Source organism: Mytilus californianus, unplaced genomic scaffold, assembly GCF_021869535.1.
Source record: "Mytilus californianus isolate M0D057914Y unplaced genomic scaffold, xbMytCali1.0.p SCAF_9, whole genome shotgun sequence".
Taxonomy (NCBI): domain Eukaryota; kingdom Metazoa; phylum Mollusca; class Bivalvia; order Mytilida; family Mytilidae; genus Mytilus; species Mytilus californianus.
Window position 1 is genome coordinate 22,323,843 of NW_026262745.1, and position 16,418 is coordinate 22,340,260.

The following is a 16,418-nucleotide window of genomic DNA, read 5'->3' on the forward strand; positions in this document are numbered from 1 at the left end:
ATTGCTTGGAATTCTCTCTTCACATAGGCATCGGAAATTATGTTCTTTTTCGGACTAGGGGTGGCTGTGAATGTATACATCCCGTACAGCCAAACGGTCGCTTCACTTTAGCAAGGGTTTAGTTAACCACGTAAACATTTAAAGAACTCCGGTGTCAGTACAATAATTAGCGAAATTCTTTTTTTTTTGGGCAACATTTTGGAAATCATGAAGTCTGTAAGCGTTGGAATATTATCACTTTGCAAATTAAAATTTTACTGACATTCGCAAAGTATAATTTTTAATATCGTACTGTTACAGTAAAGACTAAATTTCGATAAGATCATTCGTTTTAAAATATAGATTTTTTGAGAATATATGTTTGCAAAACAATAATGTACAGTGCAAGATGTCATTTCTTTATTTAAACAAAAGTGAGTGTTTGAAAAAATATATCATTCCAAATTTTAAAAAATGGATTCCAAAGTGAAGGCTTGTTATAGTCAGGTATGAGTGATACTGATTCAAACTGTCGCATCAAAGTTTAACCAACAATCAATAAACTTCATACCTGATTTTATTCGAATATTAGATCTATCGAATTATAAAACAATCAGGACAGAATTTGCATTACATATTGTAAAAAGGTTGATTGATTGATTATTATTTGCTGTTTGCTTACGTCCTTTGAAAATATCCTGCATGTTCTAGAGGAGCAAAAAATAACATAAAATACATTAGGTAGGTTCTGATGACTGCCACTGGAAATGAGGGAACGTTGAATAGAGACAAAAAATATAAGCCTAGCAACTGACCATCAACGGCCACTCAAATAAGTGTCGCAATGTTTATTTAGCGTGCAGATAGCGCAGTACTCTCTACACGATGAACAGTATTTAACGTCCCCATTTTGACCAGACATGATAGCAAATGTATACAACCATAGCCAAACATATTCAAATATAAAAATTCAACAAGTGACCGAACAACACATTAAATCACGAATATTTAATTATTTGTGTAGTTCGTTCACGAGTTGAATGTTTTTCGATATTTTAATTCTTCGGTTAGTTAGACTTATCATTACATTGATTGTGGACTTTTTTTAATGGAAATAAAGCATCAAACACATGGAACCTAAGCATTCTCATTTCGTTTTAATGCAATGTCATGAACAACGTCTTGGCAACACCCATTATTGTATGACGTAAGAGGAGTGAAATTATCACATGTATTGCACATCTGAAATTATCGGTTTGTATTTCACTAGGAAATTACGATATTTTATTGCAACCAATGTAAAAAAATGTTTGTATTTTATTTTAACATATTTACGATTGTCGAAAACAATGCAATAAGAAGTAGCACCAAATACTAGAATTGATTATCATTCTATTTTTTTCATTCCATCAGATGTCGAAAATACTAAAGAAGATTTGTACTGAATGTGGACAACTCAGTAAAATTGAGAATAACAAATGCACACAATGTCGGGCAGAATATGCTGGTGGATGTATGTGAAAAGATTAAAAAGTCAAATTCTAGAAAGTCAAAATACCTCTCAACCTTGTTAGCAGAGTTACTGTTGATTAAATTTTAGCTTATTTTGTTGATCGGTTTGCTCTGGCCTATTCTCCTTACTAAATGCATTGCAGTTTTAACAATAACACGAATTGAGGGATCTTAATTGAAAATGGTAACTATGAACTTGAAATAAACTCAAAGCTGAGAGATATTTTGACTTTCTAGATTTTGACTTTTTTAATTGTTACTTCCGTAAAAATTTAAAAGTTAGAAGTGGATAAATAGCACAGATATTTGGTTCCAGTTACATATATAGATTTGCTAGATTTGTTTCAAACATACCCAACGACTTTAATAGCAGTTATTGTCCCATCTAAGAATGATCAACTTTGCCTAAGAAGTTGGAACCTTAGTTTCTTAAGAATTTCTAAATTTATCAACATAAAATTTAAAAAAAAGTTATGTTATAAATCATGACAATACCGAAGCAGTGATTCTGAGTTGATCATATCCTCGGGGATTAAATATCCACCACCAGCAGTATCGAGCCTGTTGTAGAATATGAGAATCACACTTTATATTATGTATTGTATGCGTCCGAAGCGTTGGTACATGATAAATACATTATGTCTGTGTAAGACATACAAGACCTTACAAAAGACCAATAGGAACGGACACAAATATAATTGCATCAGTTATGGAAATGTACATTGATAACACTTTTTATAATCAATACATGATACAAGAAGTGACAGTTTGTGATGAGGAAGTACCTCCTGTATTGTAAGTAAAAGCCCATATTTGCGGAGTCTGTTTCACGTTTATCTATTTTCGTTTGTGGAAACTGTACTGTAGGAGATTGAAAGAACTATAATAATTATAAAACCTATACAAAAATGAAACAGCAAAAATAGACGAGTTACACAAAATCTACAAATGAATCAATACTGTAAAAATGGAATCATCCATCGACTCCTTAAATTATGTTTTGTCCATAAATCACAGTCTTTACCCTTTTCAGCTTATTACCTTAAAAAACTATAATGATTATAGAACTTGGTCAGGAATACTAACATGCAGGGTGATCGCTTTTGTTGATGCTTACCAAACACAAGGCATAATAAAATCTTTTTAACGTATGACATGATTCATCGAATAAGGATAAGTGTTCCCCAAGTGAAAAGTTTTTGTGGAAAATGGAATAAATAAAGGCTGTTCAGTAGTCCTAACTCGATTAAGCAAAAACAAATCCGGGAAACAAACTAAAACCGAGGGAAACACATCAACTATAAGAGGAAAACAACGGAACAACAGAAACACTGAACTACAACAAAAGCAAACGCCAACTTACATAGAAACGGACTGTTTTACACTAGTAATATTTTGGGGCCCTTTATAGCTTGCTGTTCGGTGTGAGCCAATGCTCCGTGTTGAAGGCCGTACCTTGACCTATAATGGTTTACTTTTATAAATTGTAACTTGGATGGAGAGTTGTCTCATTGGCACTCATACCACATCTTCCTATATCTATGTAGATAACAATTGCCATATTCCTGACTTGGTACATGACATTTTAAGAAAAAATGGTGGGTTGAAACTGGTTTTATGGCTACCCAAACCTCCCGCTTATATGGCATTGTTAATAATACAGCTAAAATGACAACACTACGTGTCAGGAATACAGTACAAACAAACGCAAGAACACTCAGCACAGAGAAATACATAAATACATAATATTATAGTACATTACAACATGTAAACCGCAGAATAACAACGGACACCTCCCATGAATTTACGACAGCATACCAGGACATTGAAAACGAAATATAAACTGCGCGTTACATGAATGGATCAACGTCACAAAAAGTGACTTATTTTTTGTGACGTATATATTATCACAGGTAAATTGCTAAAAATGAAATAGATTTGTTTTATCTATAGACACGTACATGAATATTAAATTGGGATTGAGTTTGTAATGGTGTTATTTTATATATTTTCTAACCATGACAAGAATATTAAAATGTAATTGTGTTTGTAATGGTGTTATTATTTGTATTTTCTAACTATGTCGGTTTTTCTTCTAAATCAAAACTGTGGATAAACAAAACAATTATGTGCATATAGTTGCTTTAAACTTAAAATCATATAAATGAAGTTGTTGATTTTTTATCTTAACTTTTACATACATATAGAAAATAAAAATAAAATCACTGTAATATAAGGCAGGATCATATAATATAAAACGTATGAACTGCTATGGATGATGATGATGGCTGTTTAACGTCAAACGACTAGTTAAATGTACACTCCGTACGAAAACATAAAGAAGTTATGATTATGAACCAAGTTTAATACTAGACCGACACACTGAGCCATATTTATAACGTGCCAAGATAACGGTCCACAGGAACACATTTCTCTCTTCCAGGAAACATTATGACTAGATTCGACTATTCTAATCTTTCCCCTTAATGTCGCGTGATTAACGGAGAAGCAGCAAATATCAATAATCAAGTGTTTGTTTTGGCCCAGTCGGGATCGAACCGACGATTTCTTCCACACTCAATGCTATTATACTACCCCGTGACTACGACAATTAAACAGATGATGATAAGAAAACATTGCGAGTACTATCATACATTTATGAAGATTGGAAGAAGAAACTTTCGTCCAACAAAGTAAATTAGAAGAAGAAATGCTTATTTCCTTGAAAAATACACTTTTCACGCTCAAATTTTTTTAAATTTAGTTAGACCTGCTTTTATAGAAGTCGGAATCTAGTAGTGTTGTCATGGACTAGGCTGAAGTTCTATTATAATATTAGTTCCAAATATAAGAAACATTCTGGAGAGGTATTTTCACATGGAAGAAATATTACAATTTTTGTTCCTGACGGACAAAAGGGTATATTAGATTTGATTAAACAGTTTAAAAGAGTAAATTTAACAAAGTTGGTTCATTGTTATATTATACAGCTGTAGCTACGAAAAGGAATATACTTGAGCAGCAACAGGTCTTACCGGGTTTAACAAAACCTAAACCTGGACATTTAGGAGAAGATAGATCAAATTCAGTTGACGGTTCTCTGTTTGGAAGGAATAGATATGAAGAAAACAGGCAATCTGGTAACAAACACTAATTCAAAATAAATCTGTCCTTTTCAATGTTTTATATAATTGTTATTTGAGATAAACCAAGTAGTGTCTTAAAAGATTTGTAAGTAGTGCATTATTAAGACAACATGTTACGTAAAATTAAGATGACTTATATTATTTAACTTTACTCTAATAATCACTAAAATAACCCATTTTCCTCGATGGAATTGAACGCGCTTTTTGTCGTCAAAGTAATAAGTTGTGATCTTGTAAACATCGCGGCTGTCACACGGTTCGGCTGTATGTCTGATTCATATACAAAAAATATTCATCAATATAAAAACTCTTTAAAACACAAATCGAGCAACAAAATTAGCATAACTTCGTCGTTAGTCCAGTATTTATTAACAAAAAAATTAAGGCCTTCATTTACAGTTACCAAAATTATTAAATCGAGAAATGGTTATTTTTAGTGCGAACCTCGATAAAACGAGGGCGCTAGATCGTTACGAGTAACGATACCTGTTCATAATAAAAAAATCATATATACGCCTGAAAAGTACAAAACAACACCAATAGATTGATATGATTCATTTTACATCATCATAGTCTTACTGATGAAAAAGATCTCTTATTCGAAATATTTATAGATACTTTCTTTTTTAATATTGGTGTTGTTTTGTACACTTTCTAGGCGAGAATATATATAGTGATCATTCGAAACAATTTCTACGAGTATATAGAAGAATTTTTTCTACTGTTCTAATCAATGATAGATAGACAAAAAGATAGTGAATACACAGAGAAATACACGGGGTCCATAAATAAGATGTGAGGTCAAACATCTGAAATTCAAAGAAAGTACTATAGTATTTTGAATATTTTAGATTTCATGGCATCTTATTTTCGTAAAACATAGAGCGAAGATACTTTTTGAAAAAAATCATGGCAGTATGCTTTAGCATCAGATCATGTTTAGTTTTAAATCACATTCAATTATAATTAAAAAAAATGATTATAAATTTTATGAACATGATATGCAATAGTTACTATAGCGAACTGATGTTATAGCCTGTTAACGGATAAGAAATGATATATATCGTGTATTAATTCATAACATTTAATCATTAAGCACATATGTTAACACGCTTTTACTGATGTTCTTTATCTCAATCGCACCCTTTCAACATGTAAGAAAATTCAACTCACAAAAAGTTGAATACGACCCCTAGCACCGGTTTGAGTGGATTTCTTTTCTAGTTGTCGATCACGTTAAAACTTTCTGTTGGAGAACACAATGTAAAGAATAAGTCATAAATCGCGGGCAATCTCATTGTAAAATGCAAATAGAACGCAAACATTTAGACAAGCACAGAGCACACCAAGATATATGTTTAACAACTTAATAGGCAATTACGTATGAGACAGGGTATGGCATACTTTTTCGAGACACTAAATCACAATGCGCATATGAAAACAGAAATAGCAAGCATAATCTCTAATATGTAAGAAAAGTAAATAAGCCAAGGGAATCACTCGAATATAAAAATAAATGATAATCAGTGATCGGCAGTGAAAGTTTCATCTCTCTTTATATTCATCAAACCGACGGTTGTTTTCAGATAATATCTTTGTATTCATTAAACCGGCGGTTGTTTTTAGATAATATCTTTGTATTCATCAAACCGACGGTTGTTTTTTGATAATACGGTTATCTTTGTGTCTATCACCCCGAAAACATGTCTGTTGATAACGCTTGCGGTCCTCTCTTCGTACTCAGTTTGAGGATTATTTTGTGTAAGGAGCACACGTCTTATAAGGAGTTCCGGATAATGTGAAAATAATGCGCACGACATATGTTTTAGGTATTTCAACGCCAAACTCAATGGTTAATTACAACTAGATAGTTGATAACTAATAATAAAAAAATGAAATTTCTTCGAATATCTAAAATCATAGTTTTAAGTTAACAATGTGTATCATTTTCGGGAAAAATAATCAAGATTTGAAACATAACGCTGCTTCTAGCTGTATCATTATTGTCAAGCTCACAAAAATATGGAGAAACAAACCCTCATTTGAATATGGGTTATAAAAAGGACATCTACAATAGATAATTTATATATGAATGGAAACTGAAGAACTTATCATGACGCTTGTTCTTTTAATAGTCGAGACGTTTTCAATGCATGCTGGTCCATGTTTTAAAAACTACGGTGTTAAATTAGTATTAACGGGAATAAGACACAATCATTCGCCTTTTTAAAGTTTTTTTTCTTTGACTTATCGATTTTCTATCTGGGTATCTTCTGTCCGTCAATAATTAATAAGGTTTAATAAACAAACTATGAAATATATATATGCTTAAAGGTGTTTCGTCCTAGTTTGACCCATAAATATACAAAATCTTCTTAGATAATGCATAAACATAAACTATATGAACAATTGATATTAACCAGTCCGTCCTGCTACTGTACACAGATCATACTTACCAAATGATAGTCCTTTAAAAACTAGTTACCATATCGATAGTTTTAATGCCAAACGCACATTCATTGAGTTGCAAGCAAATGCAACGATAGGTTAATGAATCCTTTTTGAAATTGTGAAAATGTATAACATTTCCAATATCAGTCTTATATAAATGAAGCCTATTTTGCTAAAGCGACCAAAATAGTAGGAAATAATAATAATCAAACTAGCCACTTATCTATTCATACGACATATTTTACTTAATATATTGTGAATTGCTATTTTTTTTAACCATGCTGTACCTGATAATCCTCGGAACATTTATGTATGACTGACAAATGATCAATTATTTTTTTTCAGGATGTCTTTCTTGGTTTATGTATGACTTGTTATTGTCGTTTGTTATTTTAATAACACTCCTTTAAGATGAATTCCCTAACATTCAACGGATGATATAAAGTAAAGACAATTATATAAATTATGTGATACACAATAGATGAAAATTAAGGTACAATGAGACAGCCAGCCTACGAAAAGACTTTTACAGTCTTCAACAACGGACACATGCATATTCAAAACAGACATAAGATACCGAGTTGACAATTTAAAATCATAAACATAGACAAGGATTAGTTCATGAACAAATGTACAATGCCATGAAAAAACGAAACATGACGAAGACAAAAAAAATAAAAAAACACTACAAAAAAAAACTAAATACTTAACCAAATTTCGGGAATTGATATCATGTGCTCTGAAAGGGTAGGCAGACCCTGCTCCATATTTGACTACTGTAGCGTGACAAACAACAAGAACACGTTCGGTGAAGCACACGGAACGTCAAACAAAGCAACAACTGCACAGCACTAAGATGTCATCATCAAATATTCAAAGGTAAAAAAAAAGTAAGTCTTGGACCTTCAAGACAAAACGAAAAGACTAGAATAGTAGGAAAATATTATTAAGAATGCTAGCTACATATAACATTGGCACTTTTTTGTCTTTCAAAAACTATGAAAAATAACAAGAATTTTATAGATTTTCAAATATGGCTGTTTATATAGATATAAGAAGATGTGGTATGAGTGTCAATGAGACAACTCTCCACCCAAGTCACAATTTGTAAAAGTAAACCATTATAGGTCAAAGTACGGCCTTCAACACGGAGCCTTGGATCACACTGAACAGCAAGTTTTAAACTATATCTAATAAAATTATGTAAAAGAAAAGTAGGGATTTGCGGGCACAAATTTTTAATGGTACTACATGGATAAAACCAGAAAATTCCGAATATCTGTCAAAAATTTAAAAACAAGAGAGCGAACATCTTTAAAGCCAAAAGTGTTCAAAATTTTGTTAAAAAATGAAATTACCTACAATCTGAAAACAGTAACAGTGGTACCAGCTCAGCAGCAGCATAACAAATCAATTTGAGCTGGTATTTAGTTGAACAAGGGTTGGAAATTTACTTGTCTACAAGACATGTTTCGGAAAAAACTTAGCCAACAACAGACGAAAAAAAAAAATATAAAAAAAAAGATTTTGTATAATGTTATAAAAGGGAGAAACTTCATAATTGTTTTTGTTTTGTAAAACTTTTAATCAGAATACGATATTAACAGATAAATCGGCAAACTAAAGACATCAAATGGAGTGAAGCGGATCTTAAGGCACATAATAAGATCGAGTACTAATAAGCTAGCATTCAGAATTAAATCTTTGGACAACAATCATGGTTCTGCTAAAGGATAAGCCTAAACTATTTGTTTAAGCTTACATTGATTTTAAATTGATAAGACTTAGAGGGGTTGAAGTGAAAAGAAGAATTATTAATTGTATAAAACCTTTTACCATACTTGTTTCAGATAACTTCGACAGAGGTCAAGAATTAAATAGCAATTCAAGTAATTACGATAATGTAGAACTGAAAGGTACGAATTCACACAGACACACACACAAATATTTGGGGATATTTTTCTTATGTGCTGACCTTTTTATGACTCGGTGTAAAAATGTTAATTGGAGGGGGCAAGATAAATAATAGGAGTTTTTTAGTGTTATAATCTCGTTAATGTTCTCGAAATATACCTACTAACACAAACTCTGAACAGTGTGAGTGTTCATGCATATTATGATTGCCAATGATCGAGACAACTATCCAACAGGGTCCAAAAATACGGGAGTATGTTTATACTGCAAAATGAAATATGATAAGTGCCTGCCTTAATGATTGCAGCCATTTCATTAATATTTTAGAACGAAGAACTAAAGAATTTGAAAATATGGCTTTTCTTCTTTTTTGTCTTTTTTGTATTAATTCACTTTCATATAAATAATAAATCGACCGGTAACAGTGCACAAAAAGTATCTTTTGGAATACCACATTTTTAAGCTCACCTTGCTCTATAGATATCCCTTTACGTATGTTGACGTACTGCTTTTTAAGAAATCAAATCCTACCAGAAGCCACTCGACTATTTTCAAATAAATGTTGGCTGAAAGAAAATCTAACGGACCAAATATGCCCAAAATGTCAAGATCGACCTACTTATTTTCCATTTGAAAATACAATTAAGTAAAATAATCTAAATTGTTCGATTTGTCACAAATCATAAAGTTTTAGTTTTGTTTTTTGCAATTACATTGAAAAGTATAGTAGATACCATAAACAGGTAAAATATTTTGAAAAAAACAATCTACAAAAAAGTAAAACGACTGAAATTGTCAATGACTCCTTATAGAGTTAAACACCCTTACATGACAATTTTAGCCATTTTGGCATTTTCCCACTAATCATATAGACAAGATAAATAAGATAAGATAGATTAGATAGGGTAGGTATGTAGATAGATATATGGATCATAAGACAGAAAATGTAAACAGCAAAATAGATAAGGATAAGAGCTGCATCATCAGCAAAGTTGCCCATGGGTGGTAATGTTCAACAAGTAATTATTTACAAATATATAAAAAAAAAACAATTGTCAATCGACTCCATTAAGAGTTCTTGCTCTTAAATAATGATTTTAAATCATTTTAAAAAATGGCAGTGTATATATATTTGTTTAGGGGCCAGCTGAAGGACGCCTCCGGGTGCGGGAATTTCTCGCTGCATTGAAGACCTGTTGGTGACCTTCTGCTGTTATCTGTTCTATGGTCGGGTTGTTGTCTCTTTGACACATTCCCCATTTCCATTCTCAATTTTATGCCATAAGAAAAAAAAATATATATATATATACAATTTATGATACAAATTCTAAAAGAAAAAAATATATATACAATTAATGACACAAATTCTAAAAGAAAAAAATATATATACAATTAATGACACAAATTCTAAAAGAACAAAAAACATGCAAAAATGGCGCGAAAAAATCGCAACCCATATATAGTAATGTCCTTACCCGCGATATTCGGGTTTAACATTTACTTAGAGTAAATAACTTATAATGTTTACAGTATAATAACAGTATTAAATTTACGTGAATTCCATATTTTCCGAAATGGTGCTTAGTGGCCTGATATGAAAAAAATATCAACTGCTTCCGGTTATTATCGCATGCTTTTCCGTAACGTTATCGCATGGCATTTCGACGTCACTCAAAAATACACCTCAATGGTACGTTTTCAGAGAAAAAAACATAAAGCAGGGTACAAACAATTATTCAAAATCAGACCCTTTAGCTGCCTTCGTTCATGATATCATTCCGCGAGCCTTTCGGCCCTTGGGCTGATATCATAACCTAGGGCCGATAAAGGGTCGTGTATGAAAAATGACATGTAATAATCTAGACGTACTCATCATGAATATTTTCAAAAGATGGTAGGTATGTTCGTTTTCAGGTTAGTGATAGATGACCTCTGCTACGTGCACCTCTTAGAACATAGTCTTTTGATCACATACACTTTCGTCATTTTTTTCTCACTTATCGGACGCCTGTTTGAAATTAACTAATAAACCGGGAATTCTGTTTTTAAAATAGAAAGTTACGTTGAAGCCATATACGATTTTGACGAACGGAGACCTGGAGAAATCAGAATTCGGACTGGAGATATTATCACTCTTTTGAAAAAGCAAGAAGATGGAAACATGAGAGGAAGACTTGGTAAATGTGAGGGGTTATTTCCATCGTCGTACGTCAAACCATATGAGAAAACAAAAAAAGGTTAGATTACCAGTTTAAATGTTTTAATTGAAGATTACAATAAGATATCTGGCGATCAATAAAAACAAAAGCAAGAGCAACAAAACCTGAAAAAGTCTAAATATATATAAAATAAAACTAGGGGAACATTAATATTCTTCAATTAAATTGTTAAGTCAACTTTTGTACTTCTATTTCACGCAACGTATTTTGCAGCACGGACAACACTAGAAATTAACAAAGAAATATAAACATTCATATGTGAAAATTGAAGTTTGATATGACTGAAAGTTGAAACGATCTGTTGATAGATATACGTCAATGAAACGTCATTCAAACGACTGAAACCTCAACGCATCAAAATGTCAACATCACATATTTTAACATTGAATAATAGGTAAGAAAAGTATACGTAAAACATACTTTGAAGTACTTTTGATAATTTATTTCTAATATCCCTTTTATACCCCGCTCCGAAGAAGAGGAGTATACTGTTTTACCTCTGTCAGTTCGTAAGTTCGTCAATGTGTCCATCCGTCTGATGAAATTCCGTCGCATCTTTCTCAGAGACTGCCAATCAGCATCCTGATATTTGTTATCAGCGATGCAGTTTTATATTCATCGATCCTCAACTTTTTGTTCACCAAGTACTTGTATATTTAAACACTTTTAATGGCCATATATGAAATGTGATATGTTTTCAAATTTATCGCTCATCAACTGTCTGTTAACCGGATTGGGGTATAATTAGTTTCGAGTAGCTCACAAGTTTACCTGTTTTTATTATTAGAAACTATGTTCAGTATTTACACCCCAGTTCTATTGTTATACTTCATAGTTTCTATTTCTGAAACAAGTGTAAATTGAATAGATCTATTGTTACGAATAACAATGGATTTTGACCACAGGGTGTGACGAGCGGGGTTTCTGGAAACCCCTGCTTCTAGATCCCGCAAACAAAGTCCATTGTTAGAAATTGATTATTTTTTAAAATAGCATAACATAAGAAATTACTAATAGTGTTCACTACAAATTGTTTCATAATATTAAAAAAAAACACATTTTAGGAAATTCCAACAAGCATCTATATAGAATACAAAAATAATCCTTTAAATACTCTTTTGCTTGAAGGTAATTTTTTTTTATCCCAGTCATATGTCTCTATTCTAAAGCATTGATCTTTAAAAAAAAATGGGGATTCTAACTCCCGGACCCCCCCCCCCCAAAAAAAAACCCCCGGTTACCCAGTGGCCGATCTGGGGTTGGGCGTTCCGCGGGTTGGACCCCCTCCCCCTTTTTCTCTTGAGTTGGGAACCCCCTGCTGGATCAGCCCATGATTGCCCCCCAAAAAAGGGAGTTCCTCAATATTAAATATTGTATGTTGAGCGTGTCTGGTAGTCGGGTTTCTAATGCAGACACACCTATCCCTTAGTATGTTCGAATATGAATGTTTCTTTATTCTCGAGAAGGGGGGGGGAGCTTTTGTTTTTGATAAAATCGTAAGATAAAAAATACAGTTATGATTACCTTTATTAAACTGATACGGGTAAGTACTTTGGGTTATAATATTGCCTTTATCTTTAGTATCTTCTACCAAATCCAACGCTTGCCACAAAATGTCGTCCGTCTTATACCCGTCCATATTGACAACTGTATACCAGGAGCATAATGTATTTTTGTTTGTAATAAGAATACACGAAACAGTCAACCTTGACCTGCTGATCCATATTAGCACAGGATTTAACGGGAATATGCAAAACAACTTGACATTTGTAAAATATACTCACTTGTCAAAGTTTAAACAAAGATAACCAAAGGTTACTAGTGGGGTTTCATGTAATAAAACAAATTTCTTATAAATCATGGTTTGATATTGTCAAAAAATATGCTATCTTTTTTTTTTTTTTTTTTTCATTTAATAACCAATGTTAACAAATATAGGGTTTAGAATAGGGTGTAAGTTAGTTATACACCTCGGGATACGGCGTGTCTGGATAAGAAACCCCTCCGGCCTCCGGCCGACGGGGTTTCTTATCCAGACACACCTATCCCTCGGTGTATAACTATTACATATAACATATTCAGTAATAAGTTGGAAAATTAAACAAAAAATAGAAACACGTCTTAGTATATGTAACAGAATGATAATCCCTTTCTTCATGATTAAGTACGAGCGTTAGCGAGTACTTATCATGATAAAAGGGATTATCATTCTCTTACAAACTTAGAATATTGTAAAGTGCTCAAGGCTCAAATGATCTCCTGATTGGTTGTATTCAAGAATTAGTTTCATTGTTAGTGCAATGTTAATGAGAAATGCATGACTTCGTTTTTATGTATTTCATTTATGAATTAGTTTTAGTGACGTAAGGACTTTCTTATGATTTTGGAAAATATAATTCATGGTGTTTTAGACACTAGATGAAACAACAGTACGATGAAATGGTGGGAATTGTATAAGTTTCGTGATTGTGAATGTTATTCATGTAATGTTTTAGTGAGGTATTATCTTTTTCTTTATTCACAGTTCAAATCAATAAATTCAAAATTCGAGTTAATGCTAAATTTTATTTCACAGCCAATATTTTAGTCCGGCTCTTTACATCAAATGCTACTTCACTCTGTCAGGGAAATGTTCGAATGAAATATGTTTAAAAATTTTAAATATTTCGAAAGTTAAATGAAATTACTTTTTTTATCAGAATATTGGAAATAACCTTTTTTACCAACCGTGGATCCAGAAAATCTGAGTTTTTGGAAAGCATATTAGCTAAATATGTAGGTTATATTTAATTTCAATACTTTTTTTTACTTTTTTTTGCATTGCTTAGGTAGTTTAATTTTTAGTAATTTGAATTTTTTTTTAAATATTCTAAATTTTTATTGTAATTTATTTGTTTGTTTCAAAATTAAAGTTTTATTGGTCAGTTTTAATCACAAATCCTTTCAAGCTGATAAATGTGCTTCGGGGCAGTTGTAACTCATTTATAGAAACTCTTTGTTTTGAACTGTAAAAAGCCGTAAAAGGCTTAAACAATAGGATAATCCCTTACTAAGAACACGATTTGTATTCATTCTTCACAATTAAGAAGCATCAAATCCTACAATTTTATTGGTCAAGAGCACTTTGCTATATTCTAAGGCTACCTATGCCTTTGAAAGAAAAACCTTTGTGTTTTAAATGATTCAACAGTAAAATTACAGAAAATATCAATATATTTTTAGTTTGGAAATACTCATATTTTTTCTGCTAATTAGATAAAACTATATATAATATAAGACATTGTATATTTTTTGGCACTCTATTAGGTACATTTAAAAGGAAGGTAAAAAATCAATTAATTTTAAAAATACTATAGGGTTTGACGCAATTTATTTAGCATAAACTACTTACTTCATATATATTCAGAAATAGTGCAACGAGGGTCCATAGGTGGTCTGTTGCAAGACAACATTTCTGTCTCTATCATATCATTATTTTCAAGTTGCGGTCCAATTTTCCAGCCCGTCATCCCTGTCGTCTCACCTTTCAAAACCTTACTATTGCATGAATGGTGATAAGTTTCTCGTTCGTAATATGCGTTACATAAAAACAGCACCTATGTGAATAAGAGGCGGAAGATACCAAGTGGACATTCAACTACCGTTAACCGAGATAAATTGACAACGCCATGGCAAAACACGAAGATGTTATAAAATAAGGAGATTGGTATGATTGCCAATGAGACTACTATCAATCAGAGACCAAACGAAGTAGATGTTAGCAACTATAGGTCACCGTACGGCTTTCAACGATGAGCAAAACCCACGCCACATAGCAAGCTATAAACATCCCCGAAATGATAGCATGTAAAATAATTCAAACGAGAAAACCAACGGCTTGATTTATGTACAAATAAACTCATCATAGATACCAAGATTAAAAGACTTATCAATGACGCTTGAATCAAATCAGTTAAAAAGAAACAAATAAAGTACGAAGTTGAAGAGCATTGAGTACCCAAAGTACCGAAACGAAAACAAATATTATTTACAACATTATTTTCATGAATTATTTTATTGTTTTATTTGGATAAATCTAGTGATAATTTACCGCTTGCTTTCTCAAATTCATTAGTTTAATACATTATAGAACGCATTCTCTTATACAATGATATATTTTAGAAAAAATACTACACATAATTGATAGAATAGTTGCTGACACTAACGTTAGCGATACCTTGGACTTAGAGGTTGGCTGTGAAGTTGGCTTAATTAACAAAGCCGGTGATTGGTACTGGGTTGAGTATAGAGAAAAAGAAGGATGGATTCCGGTAAATTCTGCTAATATGATATCCAATAGACCTAGGCAAGGTACACTGTTTCACTGTAGTATTAGTCAGTATTAGGAATAACGATAAAAGAGTTAGACATAACCCAATGCTAGTTATTTAATAATATTTAATGAATCTATATCTTCATTTAATTTTTCATATTCAACGAATCCACTTCCAAACTTCAAACTACATATAAGTTTTCTCCTTGTTTGTGCAATCTTATATAAAAAACTTCGGTGTTCACATGAACATGATTAGTGCTTATAACTCAATAGAACTTACAGTGATCCGAAAGCAATAGCCAGCATACACAAAACATACAATCCAGATTACATACTTGGAGTGTGTTTTTTAAAAATCGACCGACATATAAAAGTTGTTTTTCTTATAAAGATAAGAAGATTTTGTATGATTGCCAATGTGGCAACTATCCACGAAAGTTCAAATGAACCGGATGTAAGCAATTATAGGCAACCGTACGCCCTTCAACAATGAGAAATACCATACCGTATAGTCAGCTACAAAAGGCCTCGACATGAAAAATATGAAACAGTTGAATTGAGAAAACTAACGGCTTTATTTATAACAAAACAATCTACGAAAAACAAATATCCAATGGATTTATTGCCCGTCAGAGAAAAACATGACTTTGTGCAATGCCAAAATATAGGTATCGACAGATTGTAGTACCGTGAATGTGCATATATGTATAACAATAATATTTAGTATGGTTTCAATTTACTGATGACAAAATCAAAATCAATATTTATACCAATAAAAACAATATTCTAAGATCTTATTACAGTGTTGCATTAGTAACCTTTTAGAATAAGTTTATTTAAAGGATTTGATAAGGTTACCCGGATCGTATCTAAATTTCCGGG

At 32.0% G+C, this 16,418-nt stretch overlaps 1 protein-coding gene across 6 annotated transcripts in view; it reads left to right on the plus strand.

Annotated features, from left to right (window-relative positions):
• The window catches only part of LOC127714151 (uncharacterized), a 117,721-nt gene that overhangs the window by 89,233 nt on the left and 12,070 nt on the right, over positions 1 to 16,418 (plus strand). For 2 of the 6 annotated variants that reach the window (XM_052220160.1, XM_052220161.1), the window contains exons 2-6: positions 1,393 to 1,492; positions 4,482 to 4,631; positions 8,939 to 9,004; positions 11,057 to 11,239; positions 15,383 to 15,571. In XM_052220160.1, coding sequence (XP_052076120.1) covers positions 1,393 to 1,492; positions 4,482 to 4,631; positions 8,939 to 9,004; positions 11,057 to 11,239; positions 15,383 to 15,571 — 688 coding nt within the window. The remainder of the gene's footprint in view (positions 1 to 1,392; positions 1,493 to 4,481; positions 4,632 to 8,938; positions 9,005 to 11,056; positions 11,240 to 15,382; positions 15,572 to 16,418) is intronic. The other 4 variants (XM_052220164.1, XM_052220165.1, XM_052220163.1 and 1 more) reach the window with 2 other exon arrangements.